The sequence below is a fragment of the Helobdella robusta genome (genome assembly GCF_000326865.2).
Source record: "Helobdella robusta unplaced genomic scaffold HELROscaffold_46, whole genome shotgun sequence".
Classification (NCBI taxonomy): Eukaryota; Metazoa; Annelida; class Clitellata; order Rhynchobdellida; family Glossiphoniidae; genus Helobdella; species Helobdella robusta.
In genome coordinates, this window is record NW_008705138.1 from 429,571 (window position 1) to 449,221 (window position 19,651).

Consider the following 19,651-nt stretch of genomic DNA (forward strand, 5'->3'; position numbering starts at 1 on the left):
TGGGACACAAACATGCAACCTAGGCAGCTGTGTGGCTGGTGTCTGCGAGTGTCCGCCACCGTTCTCAGGCGACAACTGCCAAACTTGTTAGTAAAGGAACGCGTCAACCTCTTTATTTTTTAGTTTCACAATTTCACAAAAACAACGGTTTAAAAAAATTGAAATCTAACAACTTTTCAAAATGTCAAAAATAAATTGTTTTAAATAAACTTGAACTTTGCAATAGATCAAATAGTCGTTTAACCTTAATTTTGTTGTTTATGTTACACAAATAAACATTTTGCAGACAGTAAAACATCACCAGTAAAAATTGTTTGATCACTTTGAAATCTGTCGACGGAGTTGCCTCTCCAACAACATTGCAACCTGCCCAACATTTCCTATTTATATGGAAAGAGACGAAACTTCAGAAAGTTCTTTTATTTAATAATTAGCGATATACATGCATTAAATAAGGTAGAGATGTTCTCTTAGAAATTAGACAGCCGAGTAAATCTTATTATCTATCGGCTGAGGTCGCCAGTTTCGCAGTGCGTGCAGGGAACGAGCTCGATTCGAATATGACGAAAATATTTCCGCCTATCACATGCTTCGTGTATGATGCGTCGTTCAACATGTATTCCTATTCATATACAATGTCTGCGCGTGTTGTTGGTTTCTCTGATTATTTACTAGAAAGAGTGTAATAGAACTGTAACAGTTTGGATTGAGGCACTCTTGTTATCGAACTGTCGTTCGTTGATGTGACAGGCTGCTGAACATTTATTCACACTAAAGTTCATTTGGGTTGACACAACTCCAGCTCTGGTTGCAAACTACACCTTCCTAATGAACTCTCCTGACAACTACACGTACACATCCAGGTTATAGCAATCTTTAATTGAGTATTTTCATTTTCGATTTTTATTATTTCTTCCTGTAAAAAATTATAAAATATTAAAAAAAATATATTTTTCAAATTTGCATCTTTCTTTAACTTTACCGTGGATTTTCACATCATGAACAAAGAAAGCGGAATAAAAGTAATAAGTTTTAATTTGCTAGATGCCGAAAACAAAAATTTACTAAAATCTAGTTCAGTTCAGCCAAAATTGAGAGGCTCACTAAATAGGAGCAGCAAATCAAAAGAGATACGAGCCATTCATCACAATCTGATATTAACACAGTAATATGTATAATGCATAAACCAATACAAGCTCATTCAAAAATTCGCATTCTTTTTAGTCTTAATTCATTTCTTGCATGATTCGATTCTGTTTTATTTGATTTAATGAATAAATTGATTTTCATTTGATTTTGAAATCTGAATCAAACCTGGATTTTTTCTTTTTTTGGAACTTTACATTTTTTTAAATTGACATAGGATATAACTGAATGGGAATGGATAGGGTCAATCAGAACTCTCAGAACTCTACACAAACGCATGTCTCATCATACATCACCTATAACAGATCGGTGACCGGGCAAATGCAAAACAATCTAACATACAACACACAACAGTATAGAATAAAGAAATACACAAACAGGCAAAAGACACAACAATACACGTAGCAGTATTTAAATATAGATCTCTCTCCTTTTCCACACTTTATCTCTTCCTCGAATTATTTTGGTCTCTGTATCTGTTGATATTATAATTAATAATTACTAATATAAATAATATTAATGTAATTAATTATATTTTAAATCTAATCTAAGTTTAGTTTTTTTGAAAGAAACTTTATTCGGCTTCGTACTTTCGTTCAGTAAAATTTTTGGTCATAGGTTTACTTTTCATTTACTTTGTTATTTTTTCATGCTGGTTTTGGCCGAAAAATTGCTAAATGAATTATTTTTAATTAAATTTTTCATTAATTTGTAAATTCGGAGATGCCTCTGTTTGAAGTCGTGCAAGAAAAAACCACCGTCGTGTTTGATTTTGGATCTGCATACACCAAGTCAAGTTCTAAATTTCACAATTAATAATTTCTAAATTGTAATTATTTTTATTTTAATAATTAAATAATTTATTATTACTTGGTTAGTGTATTATTTATTTTATTGCTTCACTAATTTCATTAAATATTTTTTGCTATCAAAATAGTTTATTAATTTTTTATTTTATTTTTTTGTGGACAAGAATTATTTATTAATAATTAAAATTGAAAAAAAATATTCAAAATAAGGCTTTTCACTTTTTTTAATATTCAATGTATATAATTTTTAATTCAATTTAAATTTTATTTTTTGGCAAAAAATAATTCAATAACTTTGTTCATTTTTTGCTTTTCAATCATTAATATATTGATTGAGTGATTTTTAATTTCTTAAGAAAACTAGGTTACCTTTGTAATTTTTTTAAAACTGATTGAAATTTATAAACAAACAAACAAACAAACAACATTCTGATTAATTTTGAATAAAATAACATTTATAATGTAAAGTTAAATTTAAATAAATTGCTCATCTAGGTGTGGGTTCGCTGGAGAGAATGCCCCCCGCTGCATCATCCCTAGTCACTTCATAAGGAAGTCTGGTCAGGTATGGTATGGGCATTATTATTTAGATAGTGTAACGGTTAAAGTGTCTGGTCATATTGTTGTGGTGGTCAGGTTCAAATCCAAAGATAACTCTATTTATCACATGCAATGTGCAGGAAATATGGATTCTAGCATGTTATCATGCTCTGTGTTTTTGTTGATGTTGATAGTTCTGGGAACTAATTAAGAGATAATTAATAATAATTTGAATAATTTATTCAGTTAATTTTTTGAGATTTACAATTAACAATTCAGTCTGACTTTCATAATGTTACAACAGTTTATTTAATAATTATTTCAATTTTTGTCTCTATAAAAAGCTAAACATCATTATTAATTTTTAAAAACTAGTAAACAATCAATGAATGTTTAGATCTTCTACATTCATGACAAGAATTTATCAGACGAAGAACTCTTTGATGGTTTGGTGGAATTTTTGTACATTCTTTATTTCAGGTGGGGCAAAATGAAATGAAATAGCAATTTTTTTGCAACCCTGAATCACTTGTATGTGATTCAAAAATAAACAAATAAGCATAGTAAATGAATTGCGTGTGTGTGTGTGTGTGTGTGTGTGTGTGTGTATGTGTTTATGCGTACGTGCTGTATTTTGTGTAAAATTGTATCTATTTAAAAAATGTGTATGTATATATATATATATATATATAGCATTGAAAATACAAATTTGATTTTTCTAGTGTTCATTGTTAATTCTACTCTCACTTGAAAATTAATTGAAATAAATGAATAATTTTATATTATCATTTAAACAAATTAAATTAACATTTGATATCATAAGCATAATATGACTGATATTATAGACAAATAAATAAACTAACATAATTCAATCAGATTTTCAAAAATAATACTTAATCAGTTGATGATTTTTAAATTAGTTTAAATTATTAAAAACGTTTTGCACTCCCATAGAGAATTATTAGTGAACACCAAAGATAGGAAAGTGGTCATTGTTGAATCGATCTTCACTACCTCCAAATTTAGAAACATCATTGCTAAAGTTTTTTTTGAACATTATGAGGCTAGTTGGTCAGCCGGCTGCTTGGTTCGATGACTGGTTGACTGGTTGTAGTTAGGTGTAGTGTGTTGAAAAGTTGGTTGGTTGGTTGCTTGTTTGATTGATTGATTGATGGATTGATTGATTGATTGATTGATTGATTGGTTGATTGATTGATTGATTGATTGATCATTTTTGGGGTTATGAACTAACTTCTATGGTCTCTTGGCAAAAACCGTAAAAACTAAATGATTGCAATTAGTGACAACGGAGTACAGATGAGACGTTTTTCCATTTTTCATATTTTTGATGATGACTCCGGCACTGTCAACAACAAAAAAACAAAATAACAACGTGATTGTAACTCCTTATAACATAGTTGTTGTTATTGTTGTTAAACAAACAAATCTATTACTTTAATTAGCCGAGTTAATGCTTCTAAATAAATAAATGAATGAATTGAAATGCAAGTCTCAATGCAACAACAACAACACCACCTAGGTACCATCGATATATTTCGGCAGCGCTCACATCCTCTCACTGCTGACCCTCGGCGTCAAGGTCGCCCTCGTTGTGGATTGTGGCTACCGAGAGACACTTGTTCTGCCGGTTGGTTGGTTGATTGGTTGATTGGCTGGTTGGATGGTTGGCTGGTTGGTAGGCTGATTGGCTGGTTGGTTGGTGGATGGATGGTTGGTTGGTTGGTTGGCTGATTGGTAGGCTGGTTGGTTGGTAGGCTGGTTGGTTGGATGGTTGGCTGGTTGGTAAGGCTGGAAGGTTTGGTGGTTGTTTGGTTGGTTAATTGGTAGGCTGGCTGGCTGACTGGCTGGTTGGTTGGTTAATTAGTAGGCTGGCTGACTGGCTGGTTGGTTGGTTGATTGATTGATTTATTTATTCTTTTATTTATTTACTTAATAATTCATTGAATGGTTGGTTGCTTGATTAATTAATTGATTGATAAGTTTTATTATTGATTAGCCTGTTTGTGGTTTGCTTGATAAGTTGGCTAATTGTTGAAATTATCAATCGATTTGACATCTGGTTGAAGGTGGGACTCAATGATTGGTTGATTTAATTGAGTTTGATGGAATTGTTATTTTGTGCTATTTTTCCATGAGGTCATGAACTAACTTCTATGGTCTCTATGGCAAAAACTGGAAAACTAAATGCGATAGCCATCATTATCATCATTCTCGTTATCGTAATCATCACCGCCGTCATCACCATCATTACCATCACATCATCATCATCATCCCTCATCACATCAGGTGTACCATGCTTTCCCGATCTTCCAGGCTTGTGAGCTGGTTCCTCTCGGTGGGAAAGTTATACACCAGTATGTGTTTATGTGTGTTTGTGTGTATGTGCTTATGCGTGTGTGTGTGTTTGTATGTGTTTTAATATGTTAATGGGCGTGTGATTGTGTTTGTGTATGTACGTTTGTATGCGTTTGCGTTGTATGCTTGTATGCGTGTGTGTTTGTATTTGCTTTTGTATATGTTTCTATATGTGTGCTTTTGTGTGTGTGTCGTTATATAAGCCTATGCTTGCTTGCAGGTATGTGTGCATATATTCTCGTTTGTGCTTATCTCCATATGCTTATTAGACACATTGAACAAGTTGTACACACACGCATACATGCATGAATACAAACAGATACTTGAAGGCCCAGTTGATGGAAGAAGCGACTGTCAGCACAGAGTCAAGGGAGGAATTGCCACTATCATCTGTTCACGGTCTTTATTCATTTTCATTTGTTTGTTCATTCATTCAATCATTCTCCTGTTCATTCTTTTATTAATTAATTAATTCCATCCTTCGTTCCTTCCCTCATTTGCTCGTTCATTCGTTTTAATTTGATTAATTAATTCAATTAATTCATTCAATTATTTGTTTATTGATTGATTAATTAAGTAATTAATTAATTAGTTATTTAATTATAGTTGTACTATAAATGTTTATTTTTATTTTTATCATTAAATATTAAAAACTGAGTAGTTAGACAAAAGTGTTCATATATTGACCAATTGAGACCAATATATCCACCCGCCATACAACACACACACACGACACAACACACACGTGACACATGATAGTTGGGATCTCTTTGCGATCGATCCCCGTCACTATAGAAGCTGGAGCAGGTGTCTTAACCATTATCCCATCTTGCAGTCTAGATGAATAATATAATATAATATATATATATATATATATATATATATATATATATATATATATATATATAGATGGATGTAATTGATATCTTCACTTAATGAAGAAGAATATAGATAATAAATATGTTATATAAAAACATTTTTCATTTCATTTTAATTAACATGTGTAATACTAGATGTAATAAATATGAAAATGTTATTATTTTATTCGTTTACATAGTTCTACTCGTTCATTCATTTGTTCATTCTTTCATTTATTCGTTCATTCATTCATTCATTCGTTCGTTCGTTCATTCGTTCATTCATTCATTCATCCATCACAGATCAGTTGGATGAAAAGCTGTTGGAAAATATTAAAGGTTATTCAGTATCTTGATTATGATCCAATATATTGATCACTCTGAATAAATAAACGAAAATGAAAATAACGATTAATGAAAAGTAGTTGAAAATGACCAACTCATTTAAATATGATTATTCCAAAAGCTATTGAAATAAAAACTGTATCAAGAGTAGTTAACTGATTAACATCGTTATTATAAATAATTAACATAATTAATTAATTATTATCGATGAAAAGTATATACAATACGCATGCACTGCACATGTACGCTACGCAGTTAAGACTTGCATAGTGACCAGGTTCGACAGAGCCCAAACAATCAGAGCTGCTAAGTTGGATTTGGATATCCAGAGACCTGTTGGTAGTTCTTCTTTTGTATCACATTTCTCACAACTACAAACTTAATCCCACACACACACACACACACACACACACACACACACACACACACACACACACACACACACACACACACACACACACACACACACTGAAACATAAACTCACACGTGTACACTACACAACGTAACACAAAACCACACAGGAACCTCCGCTGCCTGTCGACTACCCAATCAATGGCAAGTTGATTCTTAAGATTCCTGGCAAGATTAGGTAGGTGGGGTAAAATAATAATATAAATAATATTCAATCAATCAATAAACCAATCAATCAACCAATCAATCAATCCTCGTTTATAGTCTCCATCAGTTCTGGGTCGGACTTTTTTTATTCCATTCATCAGCTTCAGCTTATTATAATAATAATATTCAATAGTTGTTATAATAATAATAATCATTGAATTTTGGATAGTTTATTCTAGTATATTAAGTTATCATCCATTCACTGAGTTTATTGTTTGTTTATAATTTTATTCATTATATTAAATAAATTAATAAATTTTATAAACGAATGAATGAATGAATAAATTAGACAGATAATTAAATAGATAGATTGATAATGATCAAATAAATGTTACAAATAAGGTACAGGTAGGTGAACTAACTTTATAGCAAGCAAAACGTATTTATAGTTAAGCGAACGAATGTTATGGATAATAATTACATTCAATTAAACAATAAAACGTTGGTGAATAACAATGAATTAAAATGAATTAAAATGAAGTAAAAATTCCTAAAATGAATTGAAACGCCACGTAGAGAAGAGACATGTGAGTTGTTGTTTGATCGAGACGATGGGGACATTTCCCTCGTTACACTCATCATCAACTCCATACTGAAGGTGGTGTCAGTCATGTTTCATCATGTTGTATCTCTTGTTGTATCAGTTGTTATCGTTGTTGTAATGTAATATCTGTTGTCGTAATATTCTTCGTAAAAGTGTTTTTAGTTGTGTGTAGTTCCATGCTATTTAATGTCCTCAGACGCGTACCTACTGCTGAGTTAGGGATAAAAAAAGTAATAGTAGCGGTCTAGTTTCTTAAATTGTTGTTTTTTTTGAGTGAAATAATGTAAAATATATGTGTCGAGGCTGTTTGGCGAAGGTTTTTCTTTCACCATGACTGCTATCTCTATCACCTTTATCGGCATCTTCATCCTCGTCATATCTATCATCATCTTTTTCTTCATCATAACCATCATCATGATCATCTTCATCATAATCATCACTAGTGCCCTATAGACACGCGACGTGAACTCATGGAAAACATCGTTCTTATGGGCGGAACTACAATGCTGCCTGGTTGGTTGATTGATTGAATGAAGAAAACACGAAAACACACACACACACACACACACACACACACATGCATACATACGTACACACATAGACTCTTAAGATGCACACATAGACTCTAAGATGCACACATAGACTCTAAGATGCACACATACAACAATTAACCAAACAAAACGCGAACAAAAGGCTTCAAAGCTCGAGTGATGAATGAGTTGAAGGCTACAGTGCAAGAAGCAAGATACAAGGAGAAGTTTGGGAAGGAGTCCGTCTTTAAGATGCACACTGCCCCGTGCAAGGAAAACTGCACTGGCTGGCTTGGGGGTAAGTGGTGGCGTTGATAAATATGTAAAGATTTTAGGTGTTAGCATGGCGTTTCCAACAGTATATTTACGGCCATTGATTAAATCGCTTGCTAGCATTGCTAAATCGAAAATTATCAAAATCTGATTAAACTTAATGGAGAATTTTTTAATGCAAGCAGGCGCCTTGTTTGGTACACTAGAAATTGTCCTTGGGGTTCGGTCACTGACTCAGGAGCAGTACCTGTCCTCGAACAAGCACATCCCTGATTGGTGCTACCTAACGGACCACGATGAAGTGGTGGATGACAGATTCATCGTCAGGGAGACGAGTTTCATGGGCACTCCGAGATCGGAAAACCCGCAATAGCCTGGTGGTTGAGTGATGACGAGAGGAGGAAACTGAAATGCTGGGGAGGGGAAAGTTGCGAGGAGGAAGTGAAGAAGATTTGTGGGGTGAGAGAAGGTGGGAGGGATGAATGTGACAGAAGAGGATTGCTTACTGGGCTAACCGATTGGCTCTGGTGGTTGCTTGAGTGGGTTGGCTGACTATCTGGTGGAGTTAGGGATTTGATCGATTCAATTTATAAAAATTGTTTGGTTCAATTTATTGGACCACCAAACTGAATTATTGAAATGAGTTTTAGTTTGTGAAATGTAATGTTACAATTTGATTGGATTACTTTTTAATTTGGAACTCTGGGGCTAAAGAAACTTTGATAATACACAATCGTTACATTACTTAATAAAAAAAATTAACTTTCGTTAATAGTAGGTCATATTTTAAAATTTGGGATGCTTTGGTGTTTCATTTTGAACATTTAATATCTTGTTAAATTTTGTGTTGCTATTTTATTAAATTTATTATAAATGTTAATTTATTTATTTACTTATTTATTACGAATAATGTTCACTGCCACTTGGCACCATTACAGTCATGAATTGTAATTAATATTAAGTTTTAATAATACAAATAAAAAACAATTTAAATTTGGTGGCGGTATTTCATTCAATATTCTCAATAAATATTATATTCATCTGTTTCTAAGTTTGTATTTATCAAAAAATAAAGTCAGAAACAGTAGAAGAATAATAACAGAAAACATTTTAAAGGCATCTTTCATGATAATAGAGGGGTGGCTTTAGAAAATATTTACAAATAAAACTCGAATTTTATAAACAAACAAACATAACCTTAAAAAAATATTAACACCAAAACATTACAAGAAAAACCAAATTTAGAATGAAATTAAAATGTAAGAATTGGAATCAGAAAGCCTTCATTCTGCCAGTATGCATGATGTAAACATGACATTCAAGAATTCCATCATTTTGTTGAGTCTCATTTACAAAATCTACCAGTCTATCAGTTTCACAAGCAAATTTTCCATTTATCACCCACTTTTGATTCGCCGGTTCAAATTGATATGTCTGTCTTATCTAGTGAAATTTATAAAAATGGCTAAAAAGTGTCATTAAATAAATTGCTAAATAAAAAAAAAGGTACCTTCAGTTTCAGTGCCCTGACAGAAACTTGTGGAAGTTCAGTGAAGACCAATTTAAGGTGATGATCACTGTTTTCCAGTGTCACATTTAATCTATGATTTGAAAATTGCAAAAAAAGTTTCTGTTTCAGCTTTTTAAGTTTAAAAGAAGTTTATGCAGTATAAAGTGTAGGTAGCTACAGTTACAGTAGTAAGTATGTAATTAGTTGAGTATAAGTATGTGGCTATAATTATATTTTGAATTATATATAATTAATTTATTTATTAAACAATATAATGATAACTACAATAATAATTAGCAAGAGAGAGTATTAGTAATGTTACGTGAGTTTAAGTAAATCGTAAATGTGTAAGTAATTATAATGTAAATCGTAAATGACATGCAGTAATCAATATTAATATTTTAAAATAGTGATTTTTCTACACCACATTCAATATTGGACGAAATGACCAGTCAAACTAATTGAAGTTGATCAATATAGTAAGATAAAATTAATAAGCACCTCAATTCTGATTCAAGACCTGTCACATCCCTGATGTTGACGTCCGCCTTTGTCCGAGCAAGAGCTTCAGCGAAGATTCCGGCATCTTTTTCGTTTCCGCTGTTTATCGCATCTTGTAATCTAGTTGCAACATCTAAGATGTCCGATAAATAATTCATTTATTAATCTTACGAATTGTTAATTTGCACAATTACTCTCCACACGCTATATATTTCATATATTAAAATATTAATTAAACGAATAGCAATAGAGCAAAGTCTTAATCTAACTTAACTTTTAGTTTATAAATAAAAGCAGGTGCTCGGTGCATTCAATTGTTAAATTTTGCAAAATATAATATCCATGGCGTGGCTTCTCAAAACTATTTATACGGATGGATAATATATATATTATATATACATTTATAATGTAAACATGTATAGAACTTAATCTTCACAATTTGTTAGATCCGACAACAAACGGCTGGCTGACTGACTGACTGACTGACTGACTGACTGACTGGCTGGCTGGCTGGCTGGCTGGCTGGCTGGCTGGCTGGCTGGCTGACTGACTGACTGACTGACTGACTGACTGACTGACTGACTGACTGACTGACTGACTGACTGACTGACTGACTGACTGACTGACTGACTGACTGACTGACTGACTGACTGACTGACTGACTGACTGACTGACTGACTGACTGACTGACTGACTGACTGACTGACTGACTGACTGACTGATTGATTGATTGACTGATTAAGAAGTGATAACAAATAGACGATCACAAACTGTGGCATATATTCCAAACATTAATATATTCGATAAATACTTAGGAGATAATTTAGATTGAGACTTGCATATTAACGTGCAAATGATTGTGGATGCCTGACGTTATTGTTTTTCTTGCACATAGTAGAGCGTACAATAAGAAAGATACTACTAAAGATGATGAATTCAGTGGAAGGAGCAAACCAGTGGAACACCAGGTGGGACTGCCAATAGTGTGACATGCACCTGTACTGTGTGCAAACCGATTCAGGTCAGTATTCAAAACGTACAGTAAAAACTTCGACCATAGACTTCTATATAGTATATAAATGCCCATGACTTTGACGTACAAAACATTATTTTGAGAATTTAATTGCCAATGAGAGATTATATATAATATTTACTGTTCGTTGGCTTTTTTAAATTTTTGTAATTTTTATTTGTATCGGTTTATTTGAGACATTTTCACGAAGAAATATTTTCTGTTTTAAGAATCAGTTAGATTTGTGGAAAAATTTGTCAAATGTAAATTAATTTATGAACAAATGTTGATGCGAAAGTTTTATTATATTCGTTTTTAATACAAAAATTAAAATTATTTAAAATTATACAAAATTGTTTATTGATTGTCTTGACTTGAAAAAATATACCCACAATATATTATCCCACTGAGACACCACTGACTGTATATTTATATCACCACAACAATATTTGAATCTACAGTGTTGGTTTAGAGTTAGTCAGGGTAAGTTAGGCTTTCATGTCGAGTTCACAGAGAACTGGCATGGTAGTTGTGCAGAGCAAATCATCCCATCCCAACCACGAACCAGAAGGAACGCTCTGCACGCAATATTCTCTTTTATCATCAGCACAGTTTGGTGAACCCGGAGCCCGCAAGCCAAGCGCTCGAATTTTGCATCAGCCTGTAGGTCCCTGTGATTTTTTTGTTATTTTTATATGGTCGAATGGTTTCGTATTTGATAAACTAAATTTTTTTGACCTTATTGAATTATTAACAGTGTAATGAATAAAAACAAATTTGATTCATTAGCTTTGCACATGTTTTCATTTAAATTTTTTAATTAAAATTTTTACAGAAGCATCAAATTGGGACCTGGGTAAGGTGACCAGAAGAATGGAGTTTTGGTGGCGTTGAAGTAGGTGTGAATTTCGCTTGTGTAGAATTTCGTGGCACCACCTTTGAATGGTTTGATGGATTTTAAGTTCTCAGGCGATTAACAATTTTGAAAATTTGTTATGAGTTGAATTTTTCGGTAATTTGTTGTTTAAAAAACGTCTGATCTACTAATCTTTTAATGTCTTTTATGATGTAGAGACAGTGAAAAATAAAAAAAAAACATAACTTGTTGAAGCGTTTTGTTGCATTACAATATAATACAAGATATTTTAATTGGATGATGGACAATCTGTTCAGACAACTTTTGAATCAATTACTTTCGGTCTTTATTTTTATATAAAGTCTGCTAAATTATAATTTTATTAGAATGAAAAAATTCAAATTTACAAAAATAAATTTATATGGAAGAATCAGCAGCTCCAAAACTCTCTTGCGTTGTTCTGAACATTGACTGACCGAACATAAAAATTTTGGCAAGATTTGGAAATGCTTTAAATTTGGTCCGGTATAGGATGATAAAATTTGTCTGCTTTTATAAAAAAATACAATCAAAATTATGAAAAACATTTTTGCAACAGAGCAAACAACTTTTCAGCTAAGAAATTTACTCCAACCATGATAAACATAGCCTCTACAACCATCGTTGACATTAAAAGAAGTGACATTGTAGCGGATCGTTGCTTTGGGAACACATGTGCATGACTCGTCGGACTTTACGAAGTTCACACCTCTCAATTCGTCATTTGTCTTTGCCTGAAATTCATCGAACTGCTTTTTTATTTTAAAAATTCACATCCAGATTTTTATATTTTTTTCAACAAGACAATATTTTCAAAGTATTCAAATTTTTTAGACCTTAACCTGTCAGTATGTTTACACTTTTTTATCATAACAAAATTGTTTTTAAAATAAAATTGGAAAATGAAATTGCTGAAAATCTCATATTGATATACGATGTAAAAAATCAGAAGTGTGCCACCCTAGTTAACCATAAGAAAATGGAAATAATTAAAACAATTAATAAAAATCTATTTTATATAATTAACACTTTATAACTATGTGAAGTTGTGACGATTGTGATGATAATGACTGAGCAATTGAAATATGCCGCCTGTATTGTGATGATAATGATTGCGCGATTGAAATATGCCGCCTGTATATTTTGTGAAATTGTGACGATTGTGATGATAATGATTGCGTCTTTGAGGCGTGCCGCCTATATATATATATCTATATATTTTACTAGACATTCTATGCATGTATATTTTGTTATTTGATATGCTATATATGCGACGCTGCTGTGCTGTATCGCTTTTCTGAGTATAGGAAAAGAGTATAGATAGGAGTATAGAATTTTCTATGATATAGAAAGCGTTATGTAGATAGGGCGGTAAAAACATATAAAAGGCCGCGAGTTGAGATATAGAGGAGGGGGGGGTCGTTTTTTATTTTATTTTAGGTTTTGTCTCTTGCTTGGTAGTTGTATTATTAATAGATTAATTTTGGATTTATCGTTTTTTTTAATAAAGACAGAGGTTTGATTTGTATTATTTTGTTTGTTATTTTATTTCTTTTATTGAATAAAAGAAGTGTACACTTGAAGTTTGGCTCGGCTTAATTATTCTACCTAAAATAATGGATGTTGAAAAAGACTTGCTGATAGTTGACGAGGTCGGCGTCTCTAGTCAACAAGCAGGGCGCGAACAAACTTCCGCCCGGCCCGTGTTTTCAGACCCTGAGAGGGTCTATTGTAGAGTGGCGGATCCCGGCCAGGAAAGACTCCGCCGAAGCGAAGGCTCGGGTGGATATTCGTATGCGGACGCGGTTCGGGACCGCGTGGTGCGGAATTCGAATGTCGCCCGGCAAAAATCTACAACTATAAATCCAGCTAAAAATTATCCTCCTGAAAGAAATGTTAAAAATTGTGCGTAAATTCACTAAAAAAAAATCAACACATAAACTCTTAACCAGGCATTTAGCCACACATTCTCCAGGACTCCTGGCTTGAAACTTTGAAATGATGGACATCCGATCATCGAAGCTGACAGGACTTGCCAGATCCTTGGCCTTCAAGAAGCTGTACGACGTTGTGAATCTGATGAACGAGCTCTCCTGTTGTTGGCTCAGGTGCACGAGATTGATGTGTGAGAAAAATATCAAACACGAAAGGCAGAAGATAATGAGGAAGTTTTTTTCAATAAGCATCGTTTGTTTAATGAACATGTTGTAGTTACTTTCAAAATGTTAGGAAATTAATTTTCTGTTTTTCAAAAAAATGTGTGTTTTGTTTTTCAATTCTAGCCAACTATGTCTTGTATGTAAGTTGTTATAGCAAGAATTTAAAGTATTAATTTTAAAATGTTATTAGTTATCTTTCGTAATGCCAGCATTAGTCGAGACCCAACAAAATAACGTTATTCAAAACCATGGCCATGCTGGTGGTTTCCATAACTGCATCTCTAAGATATGTAGGTATGTATCTTAAAACATGAAGTTAATTATTATTTGTACGGAGCCCAGTAGAAGTTGCACTCGACAACCTCACTCGTGAGCATTGTCTCTTGTTAGGACTCCACTACGTGTTTACCATTGAATGGAATATTCCATTCTAAAAACCTTTTAAGCTAAAGTTCAAACCATTGTATTCAAAGATTTAAAACAATCGTTACAACAATAATTTTTAGAAAATTTTTAGAAAATATTTTTCAAGAAAAAATTTAAAAGAAACTTACAAATAAAACATCGTTATTGAAAATGAAAATTTCAATTGTGAATCTAAAACGCTGTAACATAGAGACTCTAATACAATACTATACAAAACACCATTCAAATGCTAAAGACATTTGTTTGCAAACATCATGAGCCATTCTTAGCAATCTCTATCTAGGCAGGTGCATGTTATTTTAACAATGAAGTTACAGTTTGGTAATGTGTATTTGAATATAATATTTGCATCAAATTCCATAAAATTAAACATGTTCATTAACATATATTTCAAATTGGAGGTTAAATTTTATATTTATAATCAGTGGCGGATATAGAAAACTTTGACGGGAACCAAAATTTTGAAAATGATTTATTAACTTAGCTAAAACTCATGAGGAAAAAGGAAAAAAGAAGTAAAACAAAACAACGACGTATATATGTACACAAACAAACACGATGTATACAGGTATGTAGGAACTACCTCCCCATTCCACAACACCACGGAGTATCCCTTAAGGAAACCACCCAACATAAATAAATTGAAATACATATATAAATAAAAATGAGTAAAATCATAATTAAACTAAAATGTGCAAACTATTTAATTATATGACTTTTCATAACCGCGCTAACTTTATACTTTATACAACTCTATATAACTCTGTTGTTGAAAATAAAACCATTCCTTGACAGAGATGATATAACTAATTATTGCCCAGTTTCCAATTTCTTATTTTTATCGAAGGTTATTAAACGCGTTGTCTCCAAACAAATTTTGAATCATTTAGTTAAGTTCGATTTGCTACCGGTTCATCAGTCTGAATACAGACGACATCATTCCACCGAGACTGCTCTTATTCACGTGGCATCCGAAGTATTTGCATCTCTGGATGTTCAAAGGGTCTCACTGTTGGCGCTATTGGGTATGAGGTTTTGCTGATTAAAAAGTTAAAATGTCGTTTTCGTGTTACTGGAATGGTTGCAACGTGGTTTGAATCGTATTTGCTTGTTAAAAAACGACGGATTCTCTTCAACGGTACATTGCCTGATGACGAGGTGGTTTCATCTGGAGTTTTTCAAAGTTCTGTTTTAAGACCTCTGTTGTTTTTGCTCTGCACAGCTGATATGTTCAACATCATCGAAAAGTTTGAATTTAAATACCACGCTTTTGCTGACGAGGTTCAAATCATTGCTCCCTTTTGTTGTAAAACAGTGACATTTGATAATTTAGTTTACAAATTTGTCTGCTGTGTTAATGACTTAAATAAATGAATGATAAACAACAGAATGCATAAATATAAAAAGCATGAATTAGGCTTGAATTGAATTATGTTTCTCCGTATAGTGACTTGCGAAAGCTAGTGTGTTACGACCGATTTGTGTCCATAAAAAGGTTTTTATTATATTTACCCATTAAATTTAGTTTGAAGTGTTCGCACTCAATCTCTTCTGTCTTAACATTCCAACCAATCCACATAAACCACATTACATCTAAATCAATATGGATTCTTTAGTTCGAATTTTTTTGTCTAAATATTTTTTCGGATCAATTATTTATTTTCTAAAAATAAATTGTTGTTGACAAAAATATCAAGCACTTTGAACAATCAGACATTTGCAGTATGTGCAATAGATTATTTCAAAAGAAAAGAACGATAAAAAGTCATACATTTATTTATGAAAAATAGTTGATGTGTATTTTTCCTACATTGACAAAATTGTGTGAAAGAAATAAATTATTCAAATGGCTATTTACTACTCAGATTTGAAAAAAATTTATTGAATTAATTGAAGCACTTTAAAAACTTAAACTATGCAATAAATTTCAAAGAGCTAACGAATTATATAAAGAAAGATAAAATTGTAGCATTTTAAACTCTTAAACTATGCAATAAATTTAAAAAAACTAACAAATTATAAAAAAAATGATATTTAATTAATTATTTGATCAAGTTCATCAAACGACTGTTTTCTCAATTTTGACTTTTTAAATTGTTGAAATTATTAGCGACATTTAAAATTTTTGAAGTTATAAGCGACTGCGTGTTTAGAGATATAATAGAAAACCGTAGAAGAGAACATATAGAAAATAAGACATCAGGAAAGGACTGGACAGAGAAGATGCATGAGTAACAAAATATGGGACGGATGATGACAACACGTGGGAAGGTTTGTTGTAAAGCGATCATCAAAACTGGCTTTGTATACAAAATGAGAAAAGTTGGAAGACAACAGAAAAAATGAATAAGAAAATAAATGAAGGTTTAGCAACGTAGCAACAATGAATATTGCCATAAAAGAGGCTTATGGACAAAAATTTAAGCAGAGAAGAATGGAAACAATTAATTAAAATTAATTAATTAATTAAGACTTTCAACTAAGATTTATACTTCAGAATTTTGACAAATAATGTCGCCAAGAGACAGAGATGAGAGTCAACAATAGGGTGATGAGGATTTTTCGCTATTTAGTAAATTTCAAAGAACTGATGAATTAGTGGTTATTTAATTAGATCATATTCACATAGCACGCACATCAACCAGGAACATGGCTGGTCGTCCCATCCGTGTCCAGTCAAAACTGACACCAAGCAGTATTCGATTCCATCAGAAAAAGAATTAGGTTCTCCAGTCATCCACGCATCGTATTGTATTGTTTTAAACAGGCCTGATATAAAAAGAAATATCATCGTCGTGATTGCTAATTGAATTCACATATGATTTTTTTCATTTTATATTTTTGACCGACAAAAAAAAATTAAAATAAATTATCAGATTCTCAAATAATTATTATTGATTTACTTAAATTCATTAATTCTAGATGAACATTTGAAAATTACCCAAATAAGGAGACCAAAAAAATTTAAAATTGGTTCCATTATTTAAAGCTTTTATTCCACTTGTGTGAAATGACTGCCAGCTAAGTGGACTCATGCAGATTTGATCATCTTAACATTGAAAGTTTTAAAAATGTTTTTATTTTCATCACAGTAGAAAAATTTTAAAAAGTGCCTAATTAATAATTCAATAATCTTGTCTACAAATAAGTAACTTGAATGAGTTGAAAATTGCCACAAGAAACAAACTGGGAGATACGTGATTAACGTATTCAGAAGCGATCGTGTTTTCAACGGCGTCCTCAACCATGATGAGACGCGAAGACAAGATGTTGTTGCAGAAGGATCTTCCATCATACCAGTTCATGGCATGGCTGGCCAGCTTGTAACACTTGTGGTACTCTGCGATGTAATCAAAACCACTTGGACAATCTGCTTTGTATGAATGAAAAACTGCATCATAATGCCACACAAATTCAATGGTAAATTTGATGTTATAAAGATTTTCATTCACAACCATGATTGACGTATGCTTGGCAGCCATCCATGGAAGCAACGGAAATCTTCAATGGGACGTCTGACGCGGGGAGACATGAAATCCGTTGAAATTCTCGTGGTTGAACCCTCTCAGTTGCCTTTTTGTCAGTGTCTTCAATTTCATTTGACAATATTTTTCATTAAATGATTTTAAACTGTTTATAGAAAAAAACTTGAGTCATTCATAAATAATTAAGTAACACACAATTCACAAAATTAAAGTGAAACAACTTGCATTTTAACCAAATACAACGCCTGGTTCGAACGTGCAATGATCTCCGCCTAGGGCCTATCGTATTCACTGTACGTGAAGAGTGGTATTCACGTACGTTGCGTGTGTGTGTGTGTGTTTCGTTGATGCCACTGACGCTAATGAAGTAGGATAAAGCGACCTTTAACCTTTACAAATTTTGGACACTGCATTGAACTTCAAATATTTCAAAATTCGTTGTGTTTGTAACTGAATTACTAATAACTTTTTTTTATCGGCGAGCCAGAGACAAAAATTATTAATTTGAAGACGTTCACGTAAATACAATTTCATTACAAAGGTTGAAATACTCTCTGCAATTTTTTTATATTTTCTGCTAATTTTGTCTTCTTTCGTATTCGTATTTTTTATTGGCAAATATTTGCCCGTTTTTGAAAGTTTACCATAGATTTTGTGACAGATTTGGTGACGATTTGTCAGAAGCAGAAATATAACTTCCATTTAACTCGCTACATAAACTTTGGCAAGATGGTGTAATAGCTAAGACGTCTAGTCGTGCTCCAGAATACAAAAAGAAACCCGCGTACCACAACGTACGTTTCTTATGCTTGCTGTATATTGTTTGATTGAATGAGTTAATATGCATGACGTATGTTTTTATATTTCGTTGGCAACAAAAATACTAAAATTAATTCTGATTAGTTTACGTTTTTAAAATTCATTAAACAATTAATTATTCAAGATTAATAATTTCAAAATTTTCAAAATTTTATTAGTACTAAAATAATGAACAAATTCAAAAAACATCACGTTTCATGTTACCATGCATCTGAACAGACAATCCAGCCGATCTCTGGCTTCGGTTTTTAAGAGTACGGAGATCTCTTCCACAAAACAAACCGCTGTCTTTTCATTTTTGACGTCCGAAAAAGTGAGGGCCGGCGTAAATTTCGTGAAGGTTGTTTGTTGGGTATGACCTTGTATCAGGCTCGTCAGATAGGCAAACAGCATCAAAATCATTTGGAAATGTAGAATGAATAACACGTTGAACATTCTGCGCAGTCCTCTTAACAGTTAGTAGCAGGGACTATTATTTTTATAACATTACAATTATAGCCGTATAGATAATATATCAATATATGTTAGATATTTATTTATTTCCGTATGCTTACAAATAATGAACATATAATGTATATAATACTTTTTAGACTGTTATATAAAAAATATCAAATTATATGTATTATACATCAAATATATATATATATATATATATATATATATATATATATATATATATATATTAATTATTGTTATTTATTAAAAGACTAACTTTAAACTGATTAATGCCAACAATTCGGAAGTATTCATACAATACTGTAAAAAATATGGTCCCCTTTCAACATTAATGTATGTATGTATGCAC

At 32.3% G+C, this 19,651-nt stretch overlaps 3 protein-coding genes across 3 annotated transcripts; 1 reads left to right on the forward strand and 2 right to left on the reverse strand.

Moving 5' to 3' along the window:
- The first annotated feature begins 1,765 nt into the window (after positions 1-1,765).
- Positions 1,766-9,082, forward strand: HELRODRAFT_187347 (hypothetical protein). The gene is made up of 15 exons (XM_009026280.1): positions 1,766-1,937; positions 2,451-2,520; positions 2,893-2,975; positions 3,450-3,566; positions 3,959-3,962; positions 4,036-4,143; positions 4,803-4,870; positions 5,191-5,270; positions 6,032-6,067; positions 6,329-6,408; positions 6,596-6,663; positions 7,209-7,290; positions 7,680-7,749; positions 7,930-8,064; positions 8,225-9,082. Exons 1-15 carry the CDS (start codon positions 1,870-1,872, stop codon positions 8,410-8,412), a joined length of 1,257 nt encoding a protein of 418 aa, XP_009024528.1. The 5' UTR covers positions 1,766-1,869; the 3' UTR covers positions 8,413-9,082.
- A 229-nt stretch (positions 9,083-9,311) lies between these two features.
- Positions 9,312-11,137, reverse strand: HELRODRAFT_178138 (hypothetical protein; the record flags this gene model as incomplete). Its single annotated transcript, XM_009026281.1, has 4 exons — positions 9,312-9,482; positions 9,550-9,640; positions 10,051-10,183; positions 11,005-11,137. 4 exons carry the CDS (start codon positions 11,135-11,137, stop codon positions 9,312-9,314), a joined length of 528 nt encoding a protein of 175 aa, XP_009024529.1.
- A 6,530-nt stretch (positions 11,138-17,667) lies between these two features.
- On the reverse strand, positions 17,668-18,024 carry HELRODRAFT_178140 (hypothetical protein; the record flags this gene model as incomplete). The annotated part of the gene is made up of 1 exon (XM_009026282.1): positions 17,668-18,024. One exon carries the CDS (start codon positions 18,022-18,024, stop codon positions 17,668-17,670), a length of 357 nt encoding a protein of 118 aa, XP_009024530.1.
- Positions 18,025-19,651: the final 1,627 nt, after the last annotated feature.